The sequence below is a fragment of the Amblyraja radiata genome, chromosome 32 (assembly GCF_010909765.2).
Source record: "Amblyraja radiata isolate CabotCenter1 chromosome 32, sAmbRad1.1.pri, whole genome shotgun sequence".
NCBI classification, from domain to species: domain Eukaryota; kingdom Metazoa; phylum Chordata; class Chondrichthyes; order Rajiformes; family Rajidae; genus Amblyraja; species Amblyraja radiata.
The window spans coordinates 28,516,141-28,538,259 of NC_045987.1; the positions used below are offsets into that span (position 1 = coordinate 28,516,141).

Sequence of the window (22,119 nt, forward strand, 5' to 3'; positions counted from 1 at the left end):
ACAAAGCATCTGGTCCTAGATTGGTTGGAGAAGAAATAATCAACCAGTGAACTACCTCTGCAATCCTGTTAGAAAATGAAGATATGAGTAACACCGAGCTTAATTAATGGTGTTAACAATTTGTAGATACCCAACAATCTACTTTCCAGAAAGGAAAAAATGTGATTTGAAAAAAATAAAAATAAGCCGCAGAGAAGACTCACCATTGTTTAGATGGCGCACACAGTCCTGAAAAACAGCATGCCACTTCTGCTGCTCTTTCTCTGATATAACACAGAAGTAGTGATGATGTCCATATGGATGCCATAAAATGGTGCAGTACTCTGTTGGCAATTTCACAAATGGAGAACTGCTCGCCTTTCCTTTAATTCCTATAGGAGATGAAAAAGAATGATTCTCTCAAATTAAACTCTCTTGCAATGCCATGAACATTTCCATAAGAACAGGGAGCCCCTTCACACCTGCTCCATCAATCAATCAGATCAGTCTGCTCACAGTCATACATCATGCAATCAGACACTTCGGCCCAACTTTCCAATGCCCACCAAGATGCCCTATCTACACGAGTCCCACTTGCCCTTATTTGGCCCAAATCCCTCCATACCTTTCCTATCCATGCAACTCAACACCCTTTCAACACCAATTTAATGGCAGTTCTCTATAATTTTTAATATTCCATCTGAACCTATAACGACCTCTAGAGAAAGTCACTGTATCTTCATCTTTAACAGACAACCCCGTATTCTGAAACTACGGCCCCTCGATTCTCAGATGACAGGAAAAAGCCTTTAGTGTCTACCTGTCAAAAGTTTACACATTCCAATGACATTTTTTTTTAAACCCCCACACAAAGCACAGGCCTACTCTGTTCAATTATTCAAAGCAATACAACTAACGTATTTCCCGGCAATGAAGATGCACCCCCATTTTGAGTTGCTAAATTTTGAAAAAAGGCTGGTGGGACATAGAATTTCTCACGCGCAAAAATAAATAAATAAATGGAAAACAAAGAAAGTAACAATTCAATTTGCCCAAGGCTTCCAGATCTCCTCCATTCTGAATGACTGAATTAGTGGGGGGTGGAGGGTGATGGCAGCTGGAGAGATGGTGGGAAAAACGGGAGCACACCGGGACAAGTTGAATCAGTTGTGATCTTATTGAATGACAATACTAGTTCAATGGACCAATTGAGGTTACTTGCGCTGACACAGGAGGAAGCTCCACCGTCCACTGTCATGTTATCCATCGCCTGCTGACCCGCTCCGCTCTATGATCTTTGCTCTTGAAAGACACGAACCGGGCAGTGAATGCCATGCAGTGTGACCCAGCGCAGCAAGTGAGGCCATGTCCTGCTCCCGGCGGCAGTCGGAATTTAAGGATTTGCGGGAAGCGGCTGACATGAGCGAGGCAGGCGAGTGGCAGGAGAGAGGTGTTCCGACAGAGATCTCTGCCAGAGGTGAGCGGGCTGGCAGGTGGTGCTGAGGTGGAGGCCGGTTCCGCTGTCCGGTCCCGGCGGCCGTTCGCAGCCACGCGAGCTACTTCCCTCCCCGGCCACAATGCGGTGGCTCCGCGCCCGGAGCGCCGCGGCAGCGTTGAGTGAGTTGCTGGCATGATCCCCGACCCCCTCCTTCTCAATGCTCCTGCCCGTGCTGACCCGGGCCAGACTCCCCACCCGCTGTGAAAGGAACTCTCCCCCCCAGTGGCGCTGTCCTTTTACAGCCGTTTTCCACTTTACAGCCGCTTCCTATCAGCTGCCAGCAATGAGGGATAGACTAGGCTATCCCTCAGTACAGTAACATTGTTCTTGATGTTGCTGTACTGAGGGATAGCCAAGTCTATCTTTCTTGGCTAACAACCTAACCTTTGGCCTCCAAAACGCAGGTACATTTTCGTGCTTTATTTTTGGGTAAAAAATAGGGTCTTCATTGCCGGGATATACGGTATTTAATTCTAGGAAACAGCCCAGAAACCTTTCTCTGATGCCTCCACTGCAAGCATATCGCTTGTTAAATAAGGGGAGCAAAGCTGTACACGGTACTCCAGACATGGTTTCAATAAACTGCAGCAAGATTTACCGGTAACTGTTTTTATACCCCACTTCTCTTACAGTAGAGGTCAACATTGTGCCTGGGTTCCTAAGTGTATGTTTCATTAACAAGGCACTGCAGTTTTCATAATTTCTCCAATTAAACAATGTTCTGTTCTTCTATCTATTCTAAGAAGTAATCCACTTTATACCCTGCCCAATATTTGCCTGCTTAAACAATTTTCTCTATTCTTATAATTTGCTTTCCAACATCGTGTTAAGATCAAACTTAGTTAAAAAAACACGTTCACTGACCACTTGCACTTGGTCTGCCAAGGCCTGCTAGATCTCCCGCTCGCTAACCATTTTATCTCCCCTTCCCACACTGACCTTTCTGTCCTTGGCCTCCTCCATTACCAGAGTGAGGCCAAACACAAGGAAGCTTGGGCAGCTTCCAACCTAACATTCAATTCTCCAATTTTAGGTAACTAACCTACAAACAAACCTCCACCTTTTACACAACCCTCTCTTCCCTGTGCCTCACCGGGGAAAAGGCAATTCTGGATTTGGTGTTGTGTAATTAACCAGATTTGATTTGGGAGCTTCAGGTGAAGAACCCCTAGGAAGCAGTGATCATTATATAATACAATTCAACCTGCAGCTTGAGAGGGAGAAGGTGAATTTGGATATATCAGTCTTACTGAACTAGAACTACTGTTGAACAGAGGTAACTACAGAGGCATGCGGAAGGAGCTGGTTAAAGTTGATTGGAAGGGGAGCCAAGCAACAATGGCAGGAGTTTCTAGGAGTAATTCAGAAGATACAGCATCTTTTCATCCCAAACAGGAGGAAGCAGACTAAGGGCGACTGTGGCTGACAAAGCACATCAAAGACGGCATAAAAGTAATAGGAAGGCGTATAATATGGCAAAGATTAGCGGAAAGCTAGAGTCATACAGTAGTCCCACCTGCCCGCGTTTGGTCCATATCCCTCCAAATCTGTCCTATCCATGTACCTGTCTAACTGTTTCTTAAACATTGGGATAGTCCCTGCCTCAACGGCCTCCTCTGGCAGCTTGTTTGATACACCCACCACCTTTTGTGTGAAAAAGTTACCCCTCAGATTCCTATTAAATCTTTTTCCCTTCACCTTAAACCTATGTCCTCTGGTCCTCGATTCACCTACTCTGGGCAAGAGACTCCTTGCATATAAAATTCTTAGAGGATTGGACAGGGTAGATGCAGGAATAATGTTGCTGATGTTGGGTGAGTCCAGAACCAGGGCTCACAGTTTAAGAATAAGGGGTTGGCCATTTAGGACTGAGATGAGGAAAATCTTTTTCACCTAGAGTTGTGAATCTGTGGAATTCTCTGCCACAGAAGGCAGTGGAGGCCAATTCACAGGAGGTTTTCAAGAGAGTTAGATTTAGCTCTTAAGGCTAAGGGAATCAAGGGTTATGGGGAAAAAGCCGGAACGGGGTACTGATTTTGAATGATCAGCATTGATCATATTAAATGGCGGTGCTGGAACATTTTCTGGAATGTTTTGGTAATAAGGGCAAAGATTATTTTCTAAATTGTGAGAGAATCCAGAAATCGGTGCAAAGGAACTTGGGAGTGCTGGTGCTGGACTTCCAAACAGTTAATTTGCAAGTCGAATCGGTAATAAGGAAGGCAAATTCAATGTTCGCATTTATATCAAGAGGACTGGAATACAAAAACAGAGAAGTAATGCTGAGGCTCTATAAGACATTGGTCAGGCTGCATTTGGAGTACTGTGAGCAAATTTGGGCCCCATATCGGAGGAAGGATTATGCCGCCTCTGGGGAGGGTCCAGAGGAGGTTTACAAGAACGATTCCAGGAATGAGTGGGTTAGCATATGATGAGCGCTTCACAGCATTGGGCCTCTACTCACTGGAGTTTAGAAGGTTGAAGGGGACCTCATTGTAACAGAATAAGGCAAAGACAGAGCGGATGTGGAAAGGATGTTTCCACTGGTGGGAGAGTCTAAGACCAGAGGTCATAGCTTCAGAATTAAAGGGCGCTCTTTTAGAAACGTGAGGATGACTTTAATCAGAGGATAGTTAATCTGTGGAACTCATTGACACAAAGGGCTGTGGAGGTAAAAAAAAAGGCAGGAAAATGGGATTAGGAGGCAAAGATCAGCAATGATTGAATGGCGGAGTAGACTCGAGAGGCTGAATGGCTTAATTCTACTCCTTTAACTTGTGAACGTTAAATAGAGCTCATTTTTTATTTTAAACCACCACCTGAATCTTTCGTCCAATGCCTTCCCCGCATTCCTCCCATCCCTAACCCTTCCGAAAAATACTGGAAGATTTGACTAGCACTCCCGTCAGGAAAGGCAATGATTTTTCCTGCCAGTCATATTACCTGTCCCATGTCCCTTCTCATTTTCAGAAATGCCCTGGTATTTACCTGACATGCTGCTGTTAATCAGTTCCAGATACTGATCCATTGTGTTCAGCACCTTGTAGCCTGCAGAATTAATAAGTCCCTTTGGACTGGCTCCTCTGTCGAAGTTCTGCAAGTAAAACATTGATTTACAGAATGTTAAGATACATTTACTTTCAAACAATTTCTACCTTAAATACTGGTTAAAAAACTACCAAATTATATTAACTTTCTTAAAATAAATTGTAGAACTGGTGTTTCCATGGCCACTTCTGCAACATCAGGGACTGCAGACATATGTGGCAGGGTATCCGGTCCATCACGGACTATAAAGGAGCATCACATTCCAACAACAGCGATGCCTCCCTTCCGGACAAGTAAAATGACTTTTATGCACTTAACACCATGTCTGGGAGGAAGTCCACTCCTACCCCCGAGGAACAGATGATAACTCTGGATTCAGCCGACTTGTGGAGAGCATTAACCAGGGTCGACCCACGGAAGCCCCAGGAGCAGACAACATACCTGGTCGTGTGCTCAAGGAATGTGCTAACCAGCTGGTGGATGTCCTCACAGACATTTTCAACATCTCCCTGAACCAGGCTAACGTCCCCACTTGCTTCAAAGCCGCCACCATCGTCCCGGTGCCAAAAAAGTCATCTGTTTCCTGCCTCAATGACTACCGTCCCATGACACTGACCCCCATCGTGATGAAGTGCTTCGAATGGTTGGTCATGGAACACATCAAGAATAGCCTCCCCACCTCACTGGAACCCCACCAGTTCGCATACCGCCCTAACCGCTCCACAGAAGATGCCATCTCCTCCACCCTTCACGCAGTTCTCTCCCACATAGACACCAAAAAAAACACCTACGCTAAATGCTATTTATTGACTGCAGCTTGGCATTCAACACGATCATCCCTCAGAAGCTGGTGGGGAAGCTCTCTCTGCTCGGCTTCTATACCCCCCTCTGCAACTCGATCCTGGACTTCTTAACACATCAAGCATAGTCAGTCCGTGTTGGCAACAACACCTCAAACACTATCACCCTGAACACCGGAGCTCCCCAAGGCTGTGTGTTTAATCCACTGCTTTTCACACTGTGAACACCCACGACTGTGCCGCCAAACACAACACCAACTAAATAATCAAATTGGCAGATGACAGTACAGTGGTGGGCCTCATCAGAGACAACAATGAGACTGCCTACAGAGAGGAAGTGGCGCAGCTTGTGAACTGGTGCGAAGACAACAATCTGTCTCTGAACGTCACCAAGACCAAAGAGATGATTGTAGACTTCAGGAGAACGCAAGCTGCCCACTCCCCGTGCACATCAATGGCTCCATCGTGGGGAGGGTGTGCAACATCAAATTCCTCGGGGTGCACCTCGCTGATGACCTCTCTTGGTCTCTCAACATTACACTCTTGGCCAGGAGGGCTTGGCAGAGGCTGTACTTCCTCAGGAGGCTGAAATGAGCTAGGCTTCCACCACCATCCTCTCTATGTTCAACAGAGGTACCAATAGAGAGCGTCATGACCAGCTGCATCACCGTCTGGTACGGCAACTGCACCGCATCAAGCAGGATGCGATTAGTCAGGACAGCCGAGAACATCATCGGGGAGCCTCTCCCATCCATTCTGGACATTTTCAACAAAAGGTGCCTCTGAAAAGCTTCCAACATTATAAAGACTGTTGGACAAAGACTCCACCCACCCCTCCCATGGACTCTTTGCCCCTCTTCCATCCAGCATGAGGCATGGACTCTTTGCCCCTCTGCCGTCCAGCATGAGGTACCGGAGCATCAAGGCCAGCACCATCATGATGTGCAACAGCTTCTTCCCCCTGGCTTGCAGAATGATGAACACCCTGCTGCCCCCCAACGCACACACACACACACACCAAAAACACACACATGCGCAGCACTCGCACCATACATCAATATCAACCACTGTGCACTTTGCACCTCAGCCCCGTGAGGTGCAAAGTGCATTCGTTCAAGTGTATACTTATATGTTTGAATGACAAATAAATTATTATTATTATTATTAGTATTCAGTGATATTGAGAGGCCACAAGGAGGAAGATAACTTTCCAAATTGCCCCTTCAACTATACTTAAAAAGATCATGTCTGACCCTTTACTTCACTTGCCTGCACTGACCTCATACGTCTATATTTCCTCAATCTTCCTAAATTAATCATCTGCCTTAATTATATTCGATGATTGAAGCTCCACAGAACATAGAACAGTAGAGCACAGGATAAGGCATTTCAGCCCAGAATGCACATAATCCATATCCCTCCATTCCATGCAAAAGTCTCTTAAATGGCAATATCGTACCTGTCTCAATCACTGCCCATCTTGGATAGAGATCTCTAAAGAGTCACTAATCTCTGGATGAAGACATTTTTTCTGGTCTCAACCCTAAGGTGGTGACTCCTCTTCTGGGTGTTCTAGCCAAGGGAAACAATAACCTTTCACACATGAATAAGATAATTTCTTATTTCTGCCATAGAGTTGTACACCACATAAATGGGCCCTTCGTCTCACCTTGTCCATGCCAATCTTTTATGCCCAGCTACACAAATCCCATCTTCCCACACTAAGGGTCATATCATTTGTATGATTTTGTATGATTTTAGTTAGCTCTCCCACCTCCTCTAGCATCAGTTACAGATATCAACCATTCTCTGTGTAAAGACGTATTCTTCAAAACCTCTTTAAAACTCCTTCCTTAAACCCTTAAATTTATGCCCTGGTGACATTATTCTTTCTGTGACAGGAAGGAAAAAATCTGACATACCTGTGTATCTTAGAAGCTTATATACCTCTCTGATTACCATTCAGGCTCATTTGCTCCAGCCAAAAACAAACCCAGCCTCTCCAATCTCTCCCCATATGTAAGTGCACTAATCCATGCAACATAGAACAGTATAGCACAGGAACAGGCCCTTTGGCCCACAATGTCTGTGCCGAACATGATGCCAAGACCATCACTTATCTACCTGCACATAATCCATATACCTCCATTCGTATCGATATGCCTATCCAAAAGTCTCTTAAATGCCACTATCGCAAATGTCTCAACCATGGCAGTGCATTCCAGACACTCCCCAGTCTGCGTTAAAAAAATTGCCCCGCACATTTCCTTTATACTTTGCTCCTCTCACTCTAAAACAATGCCTTCTAGTCTTTAATTTTTCCATCCTGGGAGAGATTCTGACTGTTTTCCCTACCTATGCCTCTCCTAATTTTATATACCTTAATCAGGTCTCCCTGCAACCTGCGGCTTTCCAAAGAAAACAATCCAAGTCTGTCCAACCTCTCCCTGTAGCTAACACCCAGCATCATTCTGGTAAACCTCCACTGAACCCTTTCCAAAGCCTCCCATCCATCCTTCCTGTAATGGGGTGACCAGAACTGTACACAATACTCCAAATGCCGCCTAACCGAAGGCATATAAAGCTGCATCATGACTTCCCTAGTCTTACAATCAATGCCCTGGCTCATGCTCGGAAGCTGGTGAATCTCCTCTGCACTTTCTTCAGTACAACCACATATCTTCTATAATGTAGTGACCAAAATTGTACAGACCACTACAAGTTCAGTCCAACCACATTTTGAAAAATGTGCAACATATAGTTTAGTTTAGGTTTAGAGATACAGCCCTTCTTTCCACGCCACCCATCAATTACCTGTGAATACTAATTCTATGTTATTCCACTCTCTCATCCATTTCGTGCACCTTAGGGGCAATATTTTTTGACAGAGGGCAATTCATGTACAGACCCGCAAGTTTTTGGGGGTGTGGAATGAAACCGGAGCACCTGGAGAAAACCCATGCAATCATCGAACAAATGTGCAAACTCCACATAGACAGCAATAGGTGCAGGAGGAGGCCATTCGGCTCTTCGAGCCAGCACCGCCATTCATTGTGATCATGGCAATGTTTGCTAACCTCCAATCTTCTAGCACCTCACCTGTGGATAACGTACGTGCAATATCTCTGCCAGGGCACAATTATCTCCTACCTTGCTTCGCACATCAAGCTCTAGCCTCCCTATCTGTTTTAGTTAGGGAGGCTAGATCTATGAAATAGATTGTGAGAGCTGGGATCTTAGCACTGCAGTGCCCAGCTTGTCAAAGGCTTTCAATTAGAAAATGACCTGTTTATTCCTACCCAATCCCTGAAACTATCCTCAATCCCATAACATATATGCTAATTTTGTTTAATCATCTTGTGTGGTACCTTAAAGGCCTTCTGAAAAACCAAATGCATCACGAGGGGGGATGAGAGAACTAGATAGGAGTGCAGGTGGTGCCCAGGGGAGGGAAGCTGTGAGGAAGAAATGGGAAGTATGGGGGTAAAGGGGGGATTGTTTTTGACCTAATTGTTGGACATTTTGAGATTGTAACTTTCCTCCTCCCTGGCTTCACAATCTGCTACTCTTCAAACACTCTCTCACACCTACTGTTCTAGTCTTTGGGCTCTGTTCCTCCTCGCCTGTGTCCACCTATTACCTGCCATGCTCTGTCCTACCTCTCCTTTTCCAGCTTTCTTCTCCCCCCCCCCCCCACAATCTGTTTGAAGAAGGTTCTTAACCAAAAACATCATCTATGCATGTTCTCCAGAGATGCTGCCTGACCTAAGTTACTTCAGTACTTTGTACTCTTTTCCCCCATCCATTAATCCATGCTATCTCTGCTGTATTCATATTTTAGTTTTCAAGTACCCTGTACCACCTCCTTATTAACGAATGTCAGTATTTTTTTTCCACTAGTGAAATCTGCCTCTCGTCCATGGTTGAACATGATGCTAAGCTGGTCTCCTCTGCCTGTACATGATCCATTTCCTTCTATTCCCTGCACTTCCATGTGCCCATCTAAAAACCTCTTAATCGTCACTATCGTATCTGACCCCACTACCATCCCTGGTAATGAATTCCAGGCCTCCACTACTATCTGTGTAAAAAAATAAACTTGCCCCGCAATCTCCATTCAACTTTCCCTCTCTCACCTTCCTATTTTTTCGCTGGAAATGTCATTACCTCTGTCAGTTTTCTGATGTAACTATTAATGCAATTCCCAGATACATTCACTTTCAACAAAGGCTCAGTAAATTAACCCTGCAATGCACTCGCTTGAATAAGCCTGATGCATTTGGTTCCACAAATCAATAGTCTTATACAAGTTGAGTGAGCATAACCAGTGTTTTTGGCAAGGCGAGAGGTGGGCCCGGATAGAAAGATAATACTGGACTAAATTATATTAAAGTTATTTTTCTTCAAATAGGTTTCCTTGTAAATTAGCTGGATCAAATTTCAACAATAAGACATTTATATTTTTGTTATGCAAAGACAAAAGGAATGGAATCAGGAAGTTGCAACAATGCTCGACATGAGCAGTACAGGAACTCGTTCAGTACACAATATCTGTACTGACCATGATGTCACATTAACCCCATTAATCAACACATGATCCATATCCCTCTGTATGTACAAATGGCTCTTAAATATCACTATCATTTGAGGGGAGATAAAGATGGCAAAATAAGGGAACCTGGGATGACCAAAGAGGTTGTAAATTTGGTCAAAAAGAAAAAGGAAGTGCATGCAAGTGCATGGAATCAGACAAGACCTTTGAGGAATATACAGAAAAGAGGAAAGAGGCAATTAGAATGGCCAAAAGGGGCCTTGAACTGGCAAAGGTGAGTTGGATTAAATAAAGTACCAAAACTTTTTATACCTACATTCAAAAGAGATCCAGGGAGAATGTAGGATCACTGAAGGATCAAGGTGGGAATTTGTGCTTGAAGTCTGGGATGTATGTGAGATAATAAACGTGTACTTTGCACCTGTTTTCACCAAGGTGAAGGACATAGAGGACAGTGAGATCAGTGTGAATACTGATATACAAGGGTAGTTTGAGATTGAGGTGTTGTTAGGGCTCTTGAAGAGCATTAAGGTGGATAAATCCAGAGGACCTGGTGGGATCTGTCCCAGGTTATTGAGAGAGGCAAAAGAGGAGATTGCAGGAGACTTGATGAAGATTTTTTTATTTTCTCTGGCCATGAACGAGGTCCTAGCGGGCTGGAGATCAGCTAATGTTGTTCCTTTATTTAAGAAGGGAAGTAGATAGATTCCAGGGAATTATAGGTTGGTGAGTCTCACAGTGGTAGGAAAACTATTGAAGAGGATTCTTCGGGAAAGGACTTACTCCCGAATGGAAGAGAATGGTTTAATTAGGCACAGTCGGCATGGCTTGGTACAGAACACGTCGTGTGTTACTAACAATCAAGTTTTTTGAAAAGGTGACCAAAGGTGATCGATGAGGCTAGGGTAGTGGATGTTATTTAATGGATTTTAGTATCCTCTGCCATGGGTGATAAGGCTGAATTAAGTTAAAAATATATTAAATTGGTTCCTGGGCTAGCTTACAACTTATATTTAGTCTCAAATTAGGCTTTTCTCCAGTAGAATAATACAGAAAGGCAAGTTTAGGTTTGCCTCAGGTTGCTGTGTATTGAGATAATGAATACTATAACATTTGTCTCCCAAATGACGAGAGAGGAAGCAGAGAAGAAGCTAGATTGATCTCATTAAGGGGCAATAACAAATGGCTGATCTCTTTGATAAGTAAGATGCCTTGCACCAAATGTCCGATGTCTGTGAGCAAGGAAGCAGAGAAGAAGCTGGATTGATCTCATTAAGGGGCAATAACAAATGGCTGATCTCTTTAATATGTAAAATATCTTGTACCATATGACAAAATGCCTTTGATGTGATGCATTCTGTAGAAACCTTTATTTTCCTGTACCTCTGACCATGACTAATGTCTGTGGAATGTGCTAAGGTGACAAAAAAAAAAACACTATATAATACGATGTAATTCTGTTCGGGGAAGTGGATTGAGGTTGATATGATAGTGGCATTTAAGATACTTTTGGATAGGCATGTGTATATTTAGGGAGTGGAGGATATATGTTACTTGGAAGTAGATAGGTTGGTCTTGGCATCATGTTCAATACAGATACTTTGGGACAGTCTGTTCTTGTGCTGTGCCTATTCTATGTTTCTACGCCTACCACCATCCCTGGCAGCATGTTCCAGGCACCTACCACTATACGTACCAGAGTAAAAAAAGTTGCTGCACACATCTTTCAATTTTTCCCCTCTACGCTCTATGGTATTTGACATTTCTACCTTGGGAATAAGTTTCTGACAGTCTGCATTATCTGTGCCAGTTATAATTTTATAAACTTCTTCCAGGCCTTCCGTCAGATTCTAATACTTCAGAGAAAACAATCCAAGTTTGTCCAATCTCTCCTTATAACTAATATCCTTGAATCATAGGAACATCCTGGTGAACCTCTTCTGAACCCCCTTCCAAGCCTCCACATCCTTCCTGTAGTGGGACAAAGAGAACTGCAAACAATAATCCAAATGCAGTCAAAGTGAAGTTTTATATTCCTTCATTTCAGTAAAGAATGGCAACCCCTTATCTTGAGTTTTGCTCTCGAGTTCTCAATTTCTTCTCCATGCTGTGAACTCATCTCCATTCCATAAATTCTCATTCTTTTAAATCTGACAATACCAACTAATTTGCCTCAATTTTTCCTCATAAAATACAATGATCATCTGGAACCCATTTGAACATTCATCCAATTGTTAGAATAACTACTGCCTGTCACCAAGTCAGAGTTTGTGCTGACTATCAACCACACATTTACACCAATCTAACATTAATCCCCGGGTCTATGACCACACCCATTTGTTTTTAAAGAAAACAATTGCATTACATTACCCATCTTCCAGTCCATCAGTTTTGACTACACTTGCCCAAAATATGACCTGTAAATCTACAGGTTATGTCTTGTTTCATTGTGAAGCAACTTTTTCACCTCTGGCTTACGTTATCTGATGATGCATAGTTATCAGTATAACAGTCAAAACTAGCTGGTTTGCCAAGGTGTGGCTTAAGTATGGAGTTTAGTCATCTGAAATAATTGAACTTATAATGCTTCTTTTCAGAATTATGGACACACCCAAAAGATTGCCACAAAGAATCTTTGTATCAAAGATACTGCTTTGTATCATGTTTTATTGCTATGATATTTGCATATTGTGTGATGTCACAAAACAGATTGTGGGATAAAACATGCCCATTTCTAAAGACACTGTTTCACTTTAGATATTGGGTAACAATGGAACAATCTAGACCTATAAAGCTATTTTATTAAACCCAATATTGAGCTAATATTCTGATAAAAGCAATATTCTGAATATTTAAGGAAAATTTTTTAGAGATATCATAAATTCTACTTTTGAAAAAGAGGAATAGCTGAGACAGAACAAATAAATGGCTAAAGTATGGATTAGAACCAAGCCGAGTGCAATTAAGTTGTTTTGTGCAACAGTTTGGGAACATGTACAACAAATTTATTTTGCTTTAATGCAGAAAGTATGACAAGAATTCTCTTACACAAAGTCTTGTAATGTTGGTGCAGTATGTGTGTTACTACAGCAACACGAAAGACAGAGGAATACATTGAATCATATGGCATTAACTATGCAACAGGCCCTTCAGCCAAGCCCGTCCATGCAACCAAGGTATCTTCCTGAGCTAGTCTGATTTGTCTGCATTTGGCCCATTACTCCCCCAAACATTTCACAACCAAGTTCAGGGCTCTCGCTTAACATTTTTTCCCTGTTGCCAGCCGGGCAACCTTGGCAGCTTTTTAGGTTGCCAAATGACAGTTTAGGTGGTCATTTAAGATGGCTTGCATGACGCGTGCGATAATGTGCTTGGACGAAGTGCGTAGTTACCAGTCGGAATTATACTCAATGAAGCATTCACATATTATTTCTGCTTCAAATAAAGTCACAAACTAAACATTCACCAATCAAGACATGATATATCCCACAATGACATGCAGCAAAATTATAAGGCAGTATCTCAACTCTTTTTACACATTGCAATTAATGCAATTTCTATTAGTTCTTTCCACTTCCAAACAAAAATGTGGTTGAATTATTCAGCGTATGATCAACCTGTGTCAATAAATCCTGTACCATGGTAACATATATGCGTACGTATAGTTGTGAATGTTGCTCATTAAATAACTGATATTCCATATTAAGAGCATTGATTTGCCGTTAAAATGAATTCTGTAATAATGTGTCAACGGTAGCAGTGACAATCGAACACTGCGGTTTTAATGTTTCACGTGTTCACAATTTAATTCATCCATCTTTATGGATGAAAACAAATAATAACATTGGGAATTAAAACATATTTTATTGCATTCCGTTGTCAAACATAGTCAATGTTCGCTCTGAAGACATTTCCAGGACAATAGGGTCAGGGAGGGGGGTGTGTGTGAATCAGTGCGGGGTGGATAGATGGCAGGGGGGGAGGGGGGTTAGAAGGCAGTTGGTGCAGAATGGATGGATTGAGGAAGGTGAATTAGTACGTGTTGGTTGGAGTAGGTAAAATTGTGAGGGGAGAGCACAGGGGATGTCAGTGGTGTTGAATGGGGGGGTTCAGTACGGGATGGATGGGGTAGACAAAAGTGCTGGAGAAACTTAGCGGGTGAGGCAGCATCTATGGAGCGAAGGAAATAGGCAACGTTTCGGGTCGAGACCCTTCTTCAGACTGTTCCCCCCATTCTTCTTGAATGGGAGGATCAGTACAGGATGGATGGGGGGGAGATCAGCGCAGGATGAATGGGGGGGGGGGGGGGGGGGAGGGGGTCAGTACAGTGTGGATCGGAGGGTCTGTGCAGAATGAATGGGGGATCACTACAGGATGAATGAGGGGAACATGCAGGGTAAATGGAGGGTGGGTCAGAGGGTGGGATGGTTTGTATTGTATTGTATTGTATTGAAAGCGCGGGTTTGCAAGCAGCGGCCCTTGTCAGGGCGGGCGGGGTGCGGGAGGAGGAGATGAGCCGCTGTCGCTCGCAGTTCAGGGCCCGTCATTCGCTGCGATCCTTCCTCATCCCGCACCTAGAATCTTTCCCACGCTATACAGCCGTCACCGCCGACACAAAACGTCGCGTTCCTTTTGTGCAGAGATGCTGCCTGACCCGCGGAGTTACTCAAGTTTTTTGTGTCTATCTTCGGTACAAACCAGTATCTGGTTGCCAAGCCGGGCAAAATTACTCTGTGTTTAGTTGCCCGGCGGTGCTTTGAGTGGTCAATGGCACCCGGGCAACCGTTAATTTCGAGCCCTGAAGTTCCTTCCCGAATTTTCTTTTTAACATTGTAATGTCTGGAGCTTGGGGTAAAGTTCTAAATTGGGGTAGGGCAATTACAATAGATAGGAACTCGGAAGAGTAAATTGGGAGCAGCTATTATTGGATAAGTTCACATCTGACATGCAGAAGCCATTTAAAGATCAGCTGATCTGAGTTCAGGTCCAACATTTTACCAATGAGGAGGGAAGTGCAACGATGTCAAGGGAACCTTGAATGGCGAGAGGCTCTGCCTGCATGTTCCCCTCATTCATGAAATGAAAAATGAAGCAAATGCAAGGTATAGGAAGATGGCATCAGGCAGGGCCTTTGAGGTATATAAACAATTTGGACGTAGATATAGATGGTGTGGAGAGTAAGCTTGCAGCAACATCAAAATTGGTCGTGTTACGGACAGCAAGAATGGCTGTCAATGTATACAGCAGGATACTGATCAGCTACAGGTATGGGCAGAGAAATGGCAGATGGAGTTGGCAGATCTGAACAAATATGCGGTGTTGGGCTTTGAAACGGCAAATGTAAGGGGAAAGAATACAACTAATGTTAAGACCCTGAAGAGCATCAATCAAAGGGTCCAACTGCAGAGCTCACTGAAAGTGGAAACACAAGTAGATGTAGTGGTAAAGAAAGCATATGGCATGCTTGCCTTCATCAGGGCATTAAGTGTAATGGCCCTGTCCCACTTAGGACACCTGAACGGAAACCTCTGGAGACTTTGCGCCCCACCCAAGGTTTCCGTGCGGTTCCCGAAGGTTGCAGGTGGTTGCCGGAGGTTGCAGGTAGGGAGACTGACAAAAACCTCCGGGAACCGCACGGAAACCTTGGGTGGGGCGCAAAGTCTCCAGAGGTTTCCGTTCAGGTTTCCTAAGTGGGACAGGGGAATTAGAGTCAGGCATTGAGTATAAGAATCATGTTTAGTTTAGTGATACCCCATGGAAGCAGTATCGTTGGTCAACCGAGTCCACACTAGTTCTATGTTGTCCTGTTTTTTTGGGTTGTTGTATTGCAGCTTTATACGACTTTGGTGCCGCCGTATTTGGAGAATTGCATGCAGTTGGGGTCACTCCATTACAGGAACGACGTGGAGGCTTTAGAGAGGGCGCAGAAGAGGTTTACCAGAATGCAGCCTGAATTATAGGGTATTAGCTACATAGGTTGGACAAACTTGGACTTTTAGCACTGGCCTCGAGTTTTTTACATTTCCACCCTAGGAGAAAGATTCTGATTACCCTATCTGTGCCTCTCATAATTTCATGTACTTCTGGTATATCTCCTCTCTGGAGTGTTAGTGGCTAGTGTTAGGAGATATACCAGAAGTACATGAAATTATGAGAGGCACAGATAGGGTAGTCAGAATCTTTCTCCTAGGGTGGAAATGTAAAAAACTCGAGGTCAGTGCTTTAAAGTGAGAGGACCAACATTTAAACGAGACTAGACCAAGTGGGACCCGTTGGGCCCCGTTCCCCCAACGCAATATTTCTCCTAGGGTGGAAATGTCAAAAACTCGATGTCAGTGCTTTAAAGTGAGAGGACCAACATTTAAATGAGACTAGACCAAGTGGGACCCGTTGGTCAATATTTCATGACTCACCCATAGCCCTCAACTGCGCAGGCGCAGCTCATTTGCCCTCATCCCCAACACTCCCTCCCACTCCTGGCCCTTAACTCCAAGAAGACCAAGGAGCTCATTGTAGACTTCAGGAAGTCCAGGGGCGGCACGCACACCCCCATCCACATTAACGGGACGGAGGTGGAACGTGTTTCTAGCTTCAGGTTCCTGGGTGTTAACATCTCCGATGACCTCTCTTGGACCCACAATACCTCAACTCTGATCAAGAAGGCTCACCAGCGTCTCTTCTTCCTGAGGAGACTGAAGAAGGTCCATCTGTCTCCTCAGATCCTGGTGAACTTCTACCGCTGCACCAGCGAGAGCATCCTTACCAACTGTATCACAGTATGGTATGGCAACTGCTCTGTCTCCGACCGGAAGGCATTGCAGAGGGTGGTGAAAATTGCCCAACGCATCACCGGTTCCTATCTCCCCTCCATTGAGTCTGTCCAAAGCAAGCGTTGTCTGCAGAGGGCGCTCAGCATCGCCAAGGACTGCTCTCACCCCAACCATGGACTGTTTACCCTCCTACCATCCGGGAGGCGCTACAGGTCTCTCCGTTGCCGGACCAGCAGGTCCAGGAACAGCTTCTTCCCGGCGGCTGTCACTCTACTCAACAACGTACCTCGGTGACTGCCAATCACCCCCCCCCTCCCGGACACTCCTCCCACAGGAAAAACACTATGTCTGTATATATGCTAATGTAAATATTTATTCAAATCATATGCTATGTCGCTCTTCCAGGGAGATGCTAAATGCATTTCGTTGTCTCTGTACTGTACACGGACAATGACAATTAAAGTTGAATCTGAATCTGAATCTTCACCCTCCCTCTTCTCTCTCCTGTCCCCCACTCCTCGCCTCTCCCCTATCACACTCCCCCACTAAACACAATGTTTAAATAACATTTCTCCTCCTCCCTCTCCTTCCAACAATGTAACAAATCTCTCATTGCACTGGGTGGGACATTGTTGATGGGCAGTTTATGTAAATTAGATCCCATTGTGATGTCATTGTCGGGTGCAGCACTGTTGACTGGCAGTTTATGTAAATGAGATCCCATCGTGATTTCATAGCTGGTGACTGCCAAACTGTCACTGCAGTGTTCTAGTGATTCTTTCTCAAACTTTCTCAAAAATGTGAATAACTTGTAAAATATAACATCAATCTGAACGAAACTTGATACTCACAATTGTCTTGTGGTGTAGTGTAAGGTGGTGCAAAAATTGTAGAGCTATCGTGTACCGTTTTGGCATAGTTCAAATCATGAAAAGCTGGCAAACAAACAGACACTCACAGACAAGATGAGAGTTTTAGTAATATATATACCAGACCAAGTGGGACCCATTGGGCCCCGTTCCCCCAACGCAATATTGCATCATTCATCCATAGCCCCTAACTGCGCAGGAGTGGCTGACATTTTTAAAGTTTAAAATAGCAATAACTTGTAAAATATAAGATCAATGTGAACGCATCTCACTCTCTCCCTCTCTTCAGTCCACTATTCTCCTCCTCCATTATCCTCCCTACCCCCACCCTCCACCAACCCTCCTCTGCTTCCTTCCCTCACCCCCTCCTCCATTACTTCGCAATCCCTCTTCCTACCCCTAACCTCATTCTCCCTCATTCCCCTGCACTCCCTCCCCCTCCTCTTCACCCTCCCTGTCTCTCTCTCTCTGACTATCCCTATATTTGTCTCTCGGTCTCTTACCCTGTCTCTCTCTATCTCTCTCTCCCCGCCGCCCTCAGACCTCGCTGCAGGCTCGTTGTGGGTTGTGGTTTTCTATGTCTGCAGAATCATGAGGGCCAAGAAGAGGGCATGAAAAATCATTGGCAGGTCAGATTAAAGACAAACCCAAGGCTTTTATACATACAATAAAAACAAGTGGATGACTAGGTAGAAAATAGGACCTATTCAAGGATATAGGTGGGAATTTGTGCCCAGGGATCAGATGATCTAGGTTTAGTGCTTTGCATCAATTTCATCAAGGATGTCATGGTGGATAGTGAGATCCATGTGCGGTATACGAATATGCAAGGGCATTGTGAGATCAAGAAGGAGTTATGTTGAGTTTCTTGAAGAGCATTAAGGTTAATAAGTCCTCAGGGCCTGATGGGATCTAGCCCAGGTTATGTTGGAGGAGAGTTTGTTGGGGTCTTGATGAAGATTTTTTATATCCTCTATTGCCACAGACAAGGTCGGGGAGAACTGGAGAGAAGCCAATGTTTATTTCTTTGTTTAAGGGCAGGGAATGTAAATCGTCGAAGGGAAATAGGAGTACCCCAGTAAATTATAGGCTGGTGAGCCTCACATCAATGGTAGGGAAGCTACTAGAGATGTCTCTTAGGGATAGAATTTACTTGTGTTTGGAAGAGATTGGGCTAATTAAAGATAATCAGCATGGCTTTGTATGGGGCAGGTCTTGTATTTCAAACTTGATTGAGTTATTTGAGATGGTAAAAAAAGGTGATCGATGAGGGAAAGACAGTGGATGCTGTCAGCATGACATTTAGAAAGGCTATTGACAATGTCCCTCATGGTCAACTAATCCGGAAATTTAAGATGCACGGGATCCACAGTGACTTGGTAGTTTGGTTTCCGAACTGGCTCACCCCGAGAAGACAGAGGATAGTGGTGGAAGGTTATCATTCTAGCTTCAGATCTGTGACCAGTGGTGTTCTATAAGGATCACTGCTGGGACCTCTGTGTATGGTGAGTGTATGAGGTGTGGGGTGTGTGTGCGCACGCACATAGACACATATAGTGCCCTCCATAATGTTTGGGACAAAGACCCATCATTTATTTATTTGGCTCTGTACTCCACAATTTGAGATTTGTAATAGAAAAATTCACATCTGGTTAAAATGCACATTGTCAGATTTTAATAAAGGCCATTTTTATACATTTTGGTTTCACCATGTAGAAATTACAGCAGTGTTTATACATAGTCCCCCCCATTTCAGGGCATCATACTGTTTGGGACACAGCAATGTCATGTAAATGAAAGTAGTCATGTTTATTATTTTGTTGCATATATCCTTTGCATGCAATTACTGCTTAAAGTCTGCGATTCATGGACATCACCAGTTGCTGGGTGTCTTCTCTGGTGATGCTCTGCCAGGCCTGTATTGCAGCCATCTTTAGCTTATGCTTGTTTAGTTTAGTTTAGAGATACAGGCCCTTCGGCCCACCGGGTCCGCGTTAACCAGAGATACCCGCACATTAACACTGTCCTACACCCATTAGGGACAATTTTTCATTTAGCAAGCCAATTAACCTACAAAGCTGTACGTCTTTGGAGTGTGGGAGGAAACCAAAGTTCTCGGAGAAAACCCATGCAGGTCACGGGGACAACGTACAAACTCCGTACAGATAGCACCCGTAGTCGGGATTGAACCCTGGTCTCCGGCGCTGCATTTGCTGTAAGACAGCAACTCTACCACTGCGCCACTGTGACTGCCCTGTTTTGGGCAGTCCCCTTCAGTTTTCTCTTTAGCATATAAAAGGCATGCTCAATTGGGTTCAGATTGGGTGATTGACTTGGCCACTCAAGAATTTACTATTTTTTTTCTCCTTTGATGCTTTTGCAGCATGTTTGGGAATATTGGCTTACTGTGGCATTAACTGCCAGCCAATGAGTTTTGAGGCATTTATTTGAACTTGAGCAGATAGGATGTGTCTATACACTTCAGAATTCATTATGCTACTACCACCAGCAGTTGTATCATCAATGAAGATAAGTGAGCCGGTACCTTCAGCAGCCATACATGCCCAGGCCATAACACCCCCACCACCGTGTTTCACAGATGAGGTGGTATGCTTTGGATCTTGGGCAGTTCCTTCTCTCTTCCATACTTTGCTCTTGCCATCACTCTGATATAAGTTAATCTTTGTCTCATCTGTCCACAAGACTTTTACCTGAACTGTGGTTGCTCTTTTAAGTACTTCTTGGCAAACTGTAACCTGGCCATCCTTTGCAGCCAACCAGTGGTTTGCATCTTGCAGTGTAGCCTCTGTATTTCTGTTCATGAAGCTTTCTGCGGACAGTGGCCATTGACAAATCCACACCTGACACCTGAAGAGTGTTTCTGATCTGTCAGACAGGTGTTTAGGGATTTTTCGTTATTATAGAGAGAATTCTTCTGTCATCAGCTGTGGAGGTCTTCCTTGGCCTTTATTCCTCATGTTAATAAACAGCAATAAAAGTTCCCAAAGGTGATAGAAAGACTGGAGGAAAGACTAGGTGCTGAGAGCTCTCTTATACCTGCATTAAGGAGGCAATTAAACACACCTGAGCAATTACAAACACCTGTGAAGCCATGTATCCCAAACATTATGGTGCCCTGAAATGGGGGAGACTCTGTATAAACACAGCTGTAATTTCTACATGATGAAACCATAATGTATGAAAATACCCTTTAATAAAATCTGACAATGTGCACTTTAAGCACATGTGTTTTTTTCTATTACAAATTTTAAATTGTGGAGTACAGAGGCAAATAAATAAATGATGGGCCTTTGTCCCAAACGTTAAGGAGGGCACTATATTCTCCCCACCTCTGTCACAGGCTGGCTGCCTGAATACCATTTATAATATGCATAGCAATTATTAACCTAGACTATTCCTACAGACCTTGATCTCTACCACTGGTAGGTGCATGGGAATACCTGCAGCTCCACAATTCCACTTCGTCAAGAGTCAAGACAGGAGTGTTTAATTGTCACATGCACTGGGAATGGAACAATGAAAGGCTTACTTGCTTCAGCTTTACAGGCACATGTACAGGTGCACAACCTTTTATCCGAAGATCCAAATAACGAAAACCTCCGAATAGCGGACATGTTTTCGGTCCTTGAAGAAAGGTCCTTGAAAACGTTCACCGAGGGCGGCCCGCAGAACCTCCGGTCGGTCCTCGGAGAAAGGGGAACTAAATCCCCATTCATAAAAGAGAAGGTGAGGGTATATTGCGCGGGAGGGTTAATAATTGACAATATGCTGCTGCCTGCCCGCTGAGTTAAAAAGTTCCCACGGTAGACTCACGATACACAGTGTATCGTGAGTCTTGCGTGGGAACTTTTTAACTCAGCGGGCAGGCAGCAGCAGATTGTCGCTCCCTTCAAATTCACCCCACCTACACCCCTCTGCTTCCCGGCTATGTGTGTGACCCCTTCCCTCCCCTCTCCAGCCCATTGCACCGGCGCGGGGGCTTTGCACTGTCTTCACGTCGGCGATGCCAGTCACTGGAGACGTCAGGACCAACGGGACACCGACCCCCAGGCCCACTGCAAGCACGGAGATCCCAGAGACCCACAGCCAGCAGCAGCCCAGCCCCATTCCAACTCCAGAGGAAAACTGCAAACTGGTCGGAGACATCAGGACCACCAGAAACCGCTCCCCGATGGGCCGCTACGGCGACAAGTGGCAGTTCGCCCACAGCCCGAGCTGCGCCCCCTCATCGGGACACCAACCCCCAGGCCCACTGCAAGCACGGAGATCCCAGATCAGCAACTCCAGCCCAGCCCCGCTCCAACTCCAGAGGAACACGCTCCCCGTATGGTCAGAAGCTGATGGTGTGCAAGGTACGTCTTTTTCTTGGGGTCGCGCAGCTGTGGGCGAACTGCCACTTGTCGCCGTAGCGGCCCATCGGGGAGCGGATTCCTCTGGAGTTGGAGGGGGAGATTGTGCTGTTTTATCGCCCCCTGCTATCCCAGGGACAGGGAGACAGGACGTTCACCGAGGGCGGCCCGCAGAGGTGACAGCGGAACCTCCGGTCGGTCCTCGAAGAAAGGGGAACTAAATCCCCATTCAT

General features: G+C 44.7%; 1 protein-coding gene across 1 annotated transcript in view; it reads right to left on the reverse strand.

Annotated features, from left to right (window-relative positions):
* Positions 1-22,119, reverse strand: part of niban2 (niban apoptosis regulator 2) — a 187,633-nt gene that overhangs the window by 72,383 nt on the left and 93,131 nt on the right. Inside the window, exons 4-5 of the mRNA XM_033048769.1 lie at positions 4,466-4,571; positions 204-371 (exon numbers count right to left, since the gene is read on the reverse strand). Of these exons, the coding sequence (XP_032904660.1) occupies positions 204-371; positions 4,466-4,571 (274 nt within the window). The remainder of the gene's footprint in view (positions 1-203; positions 372-4,465; positions 4,572-22,119) is intronic.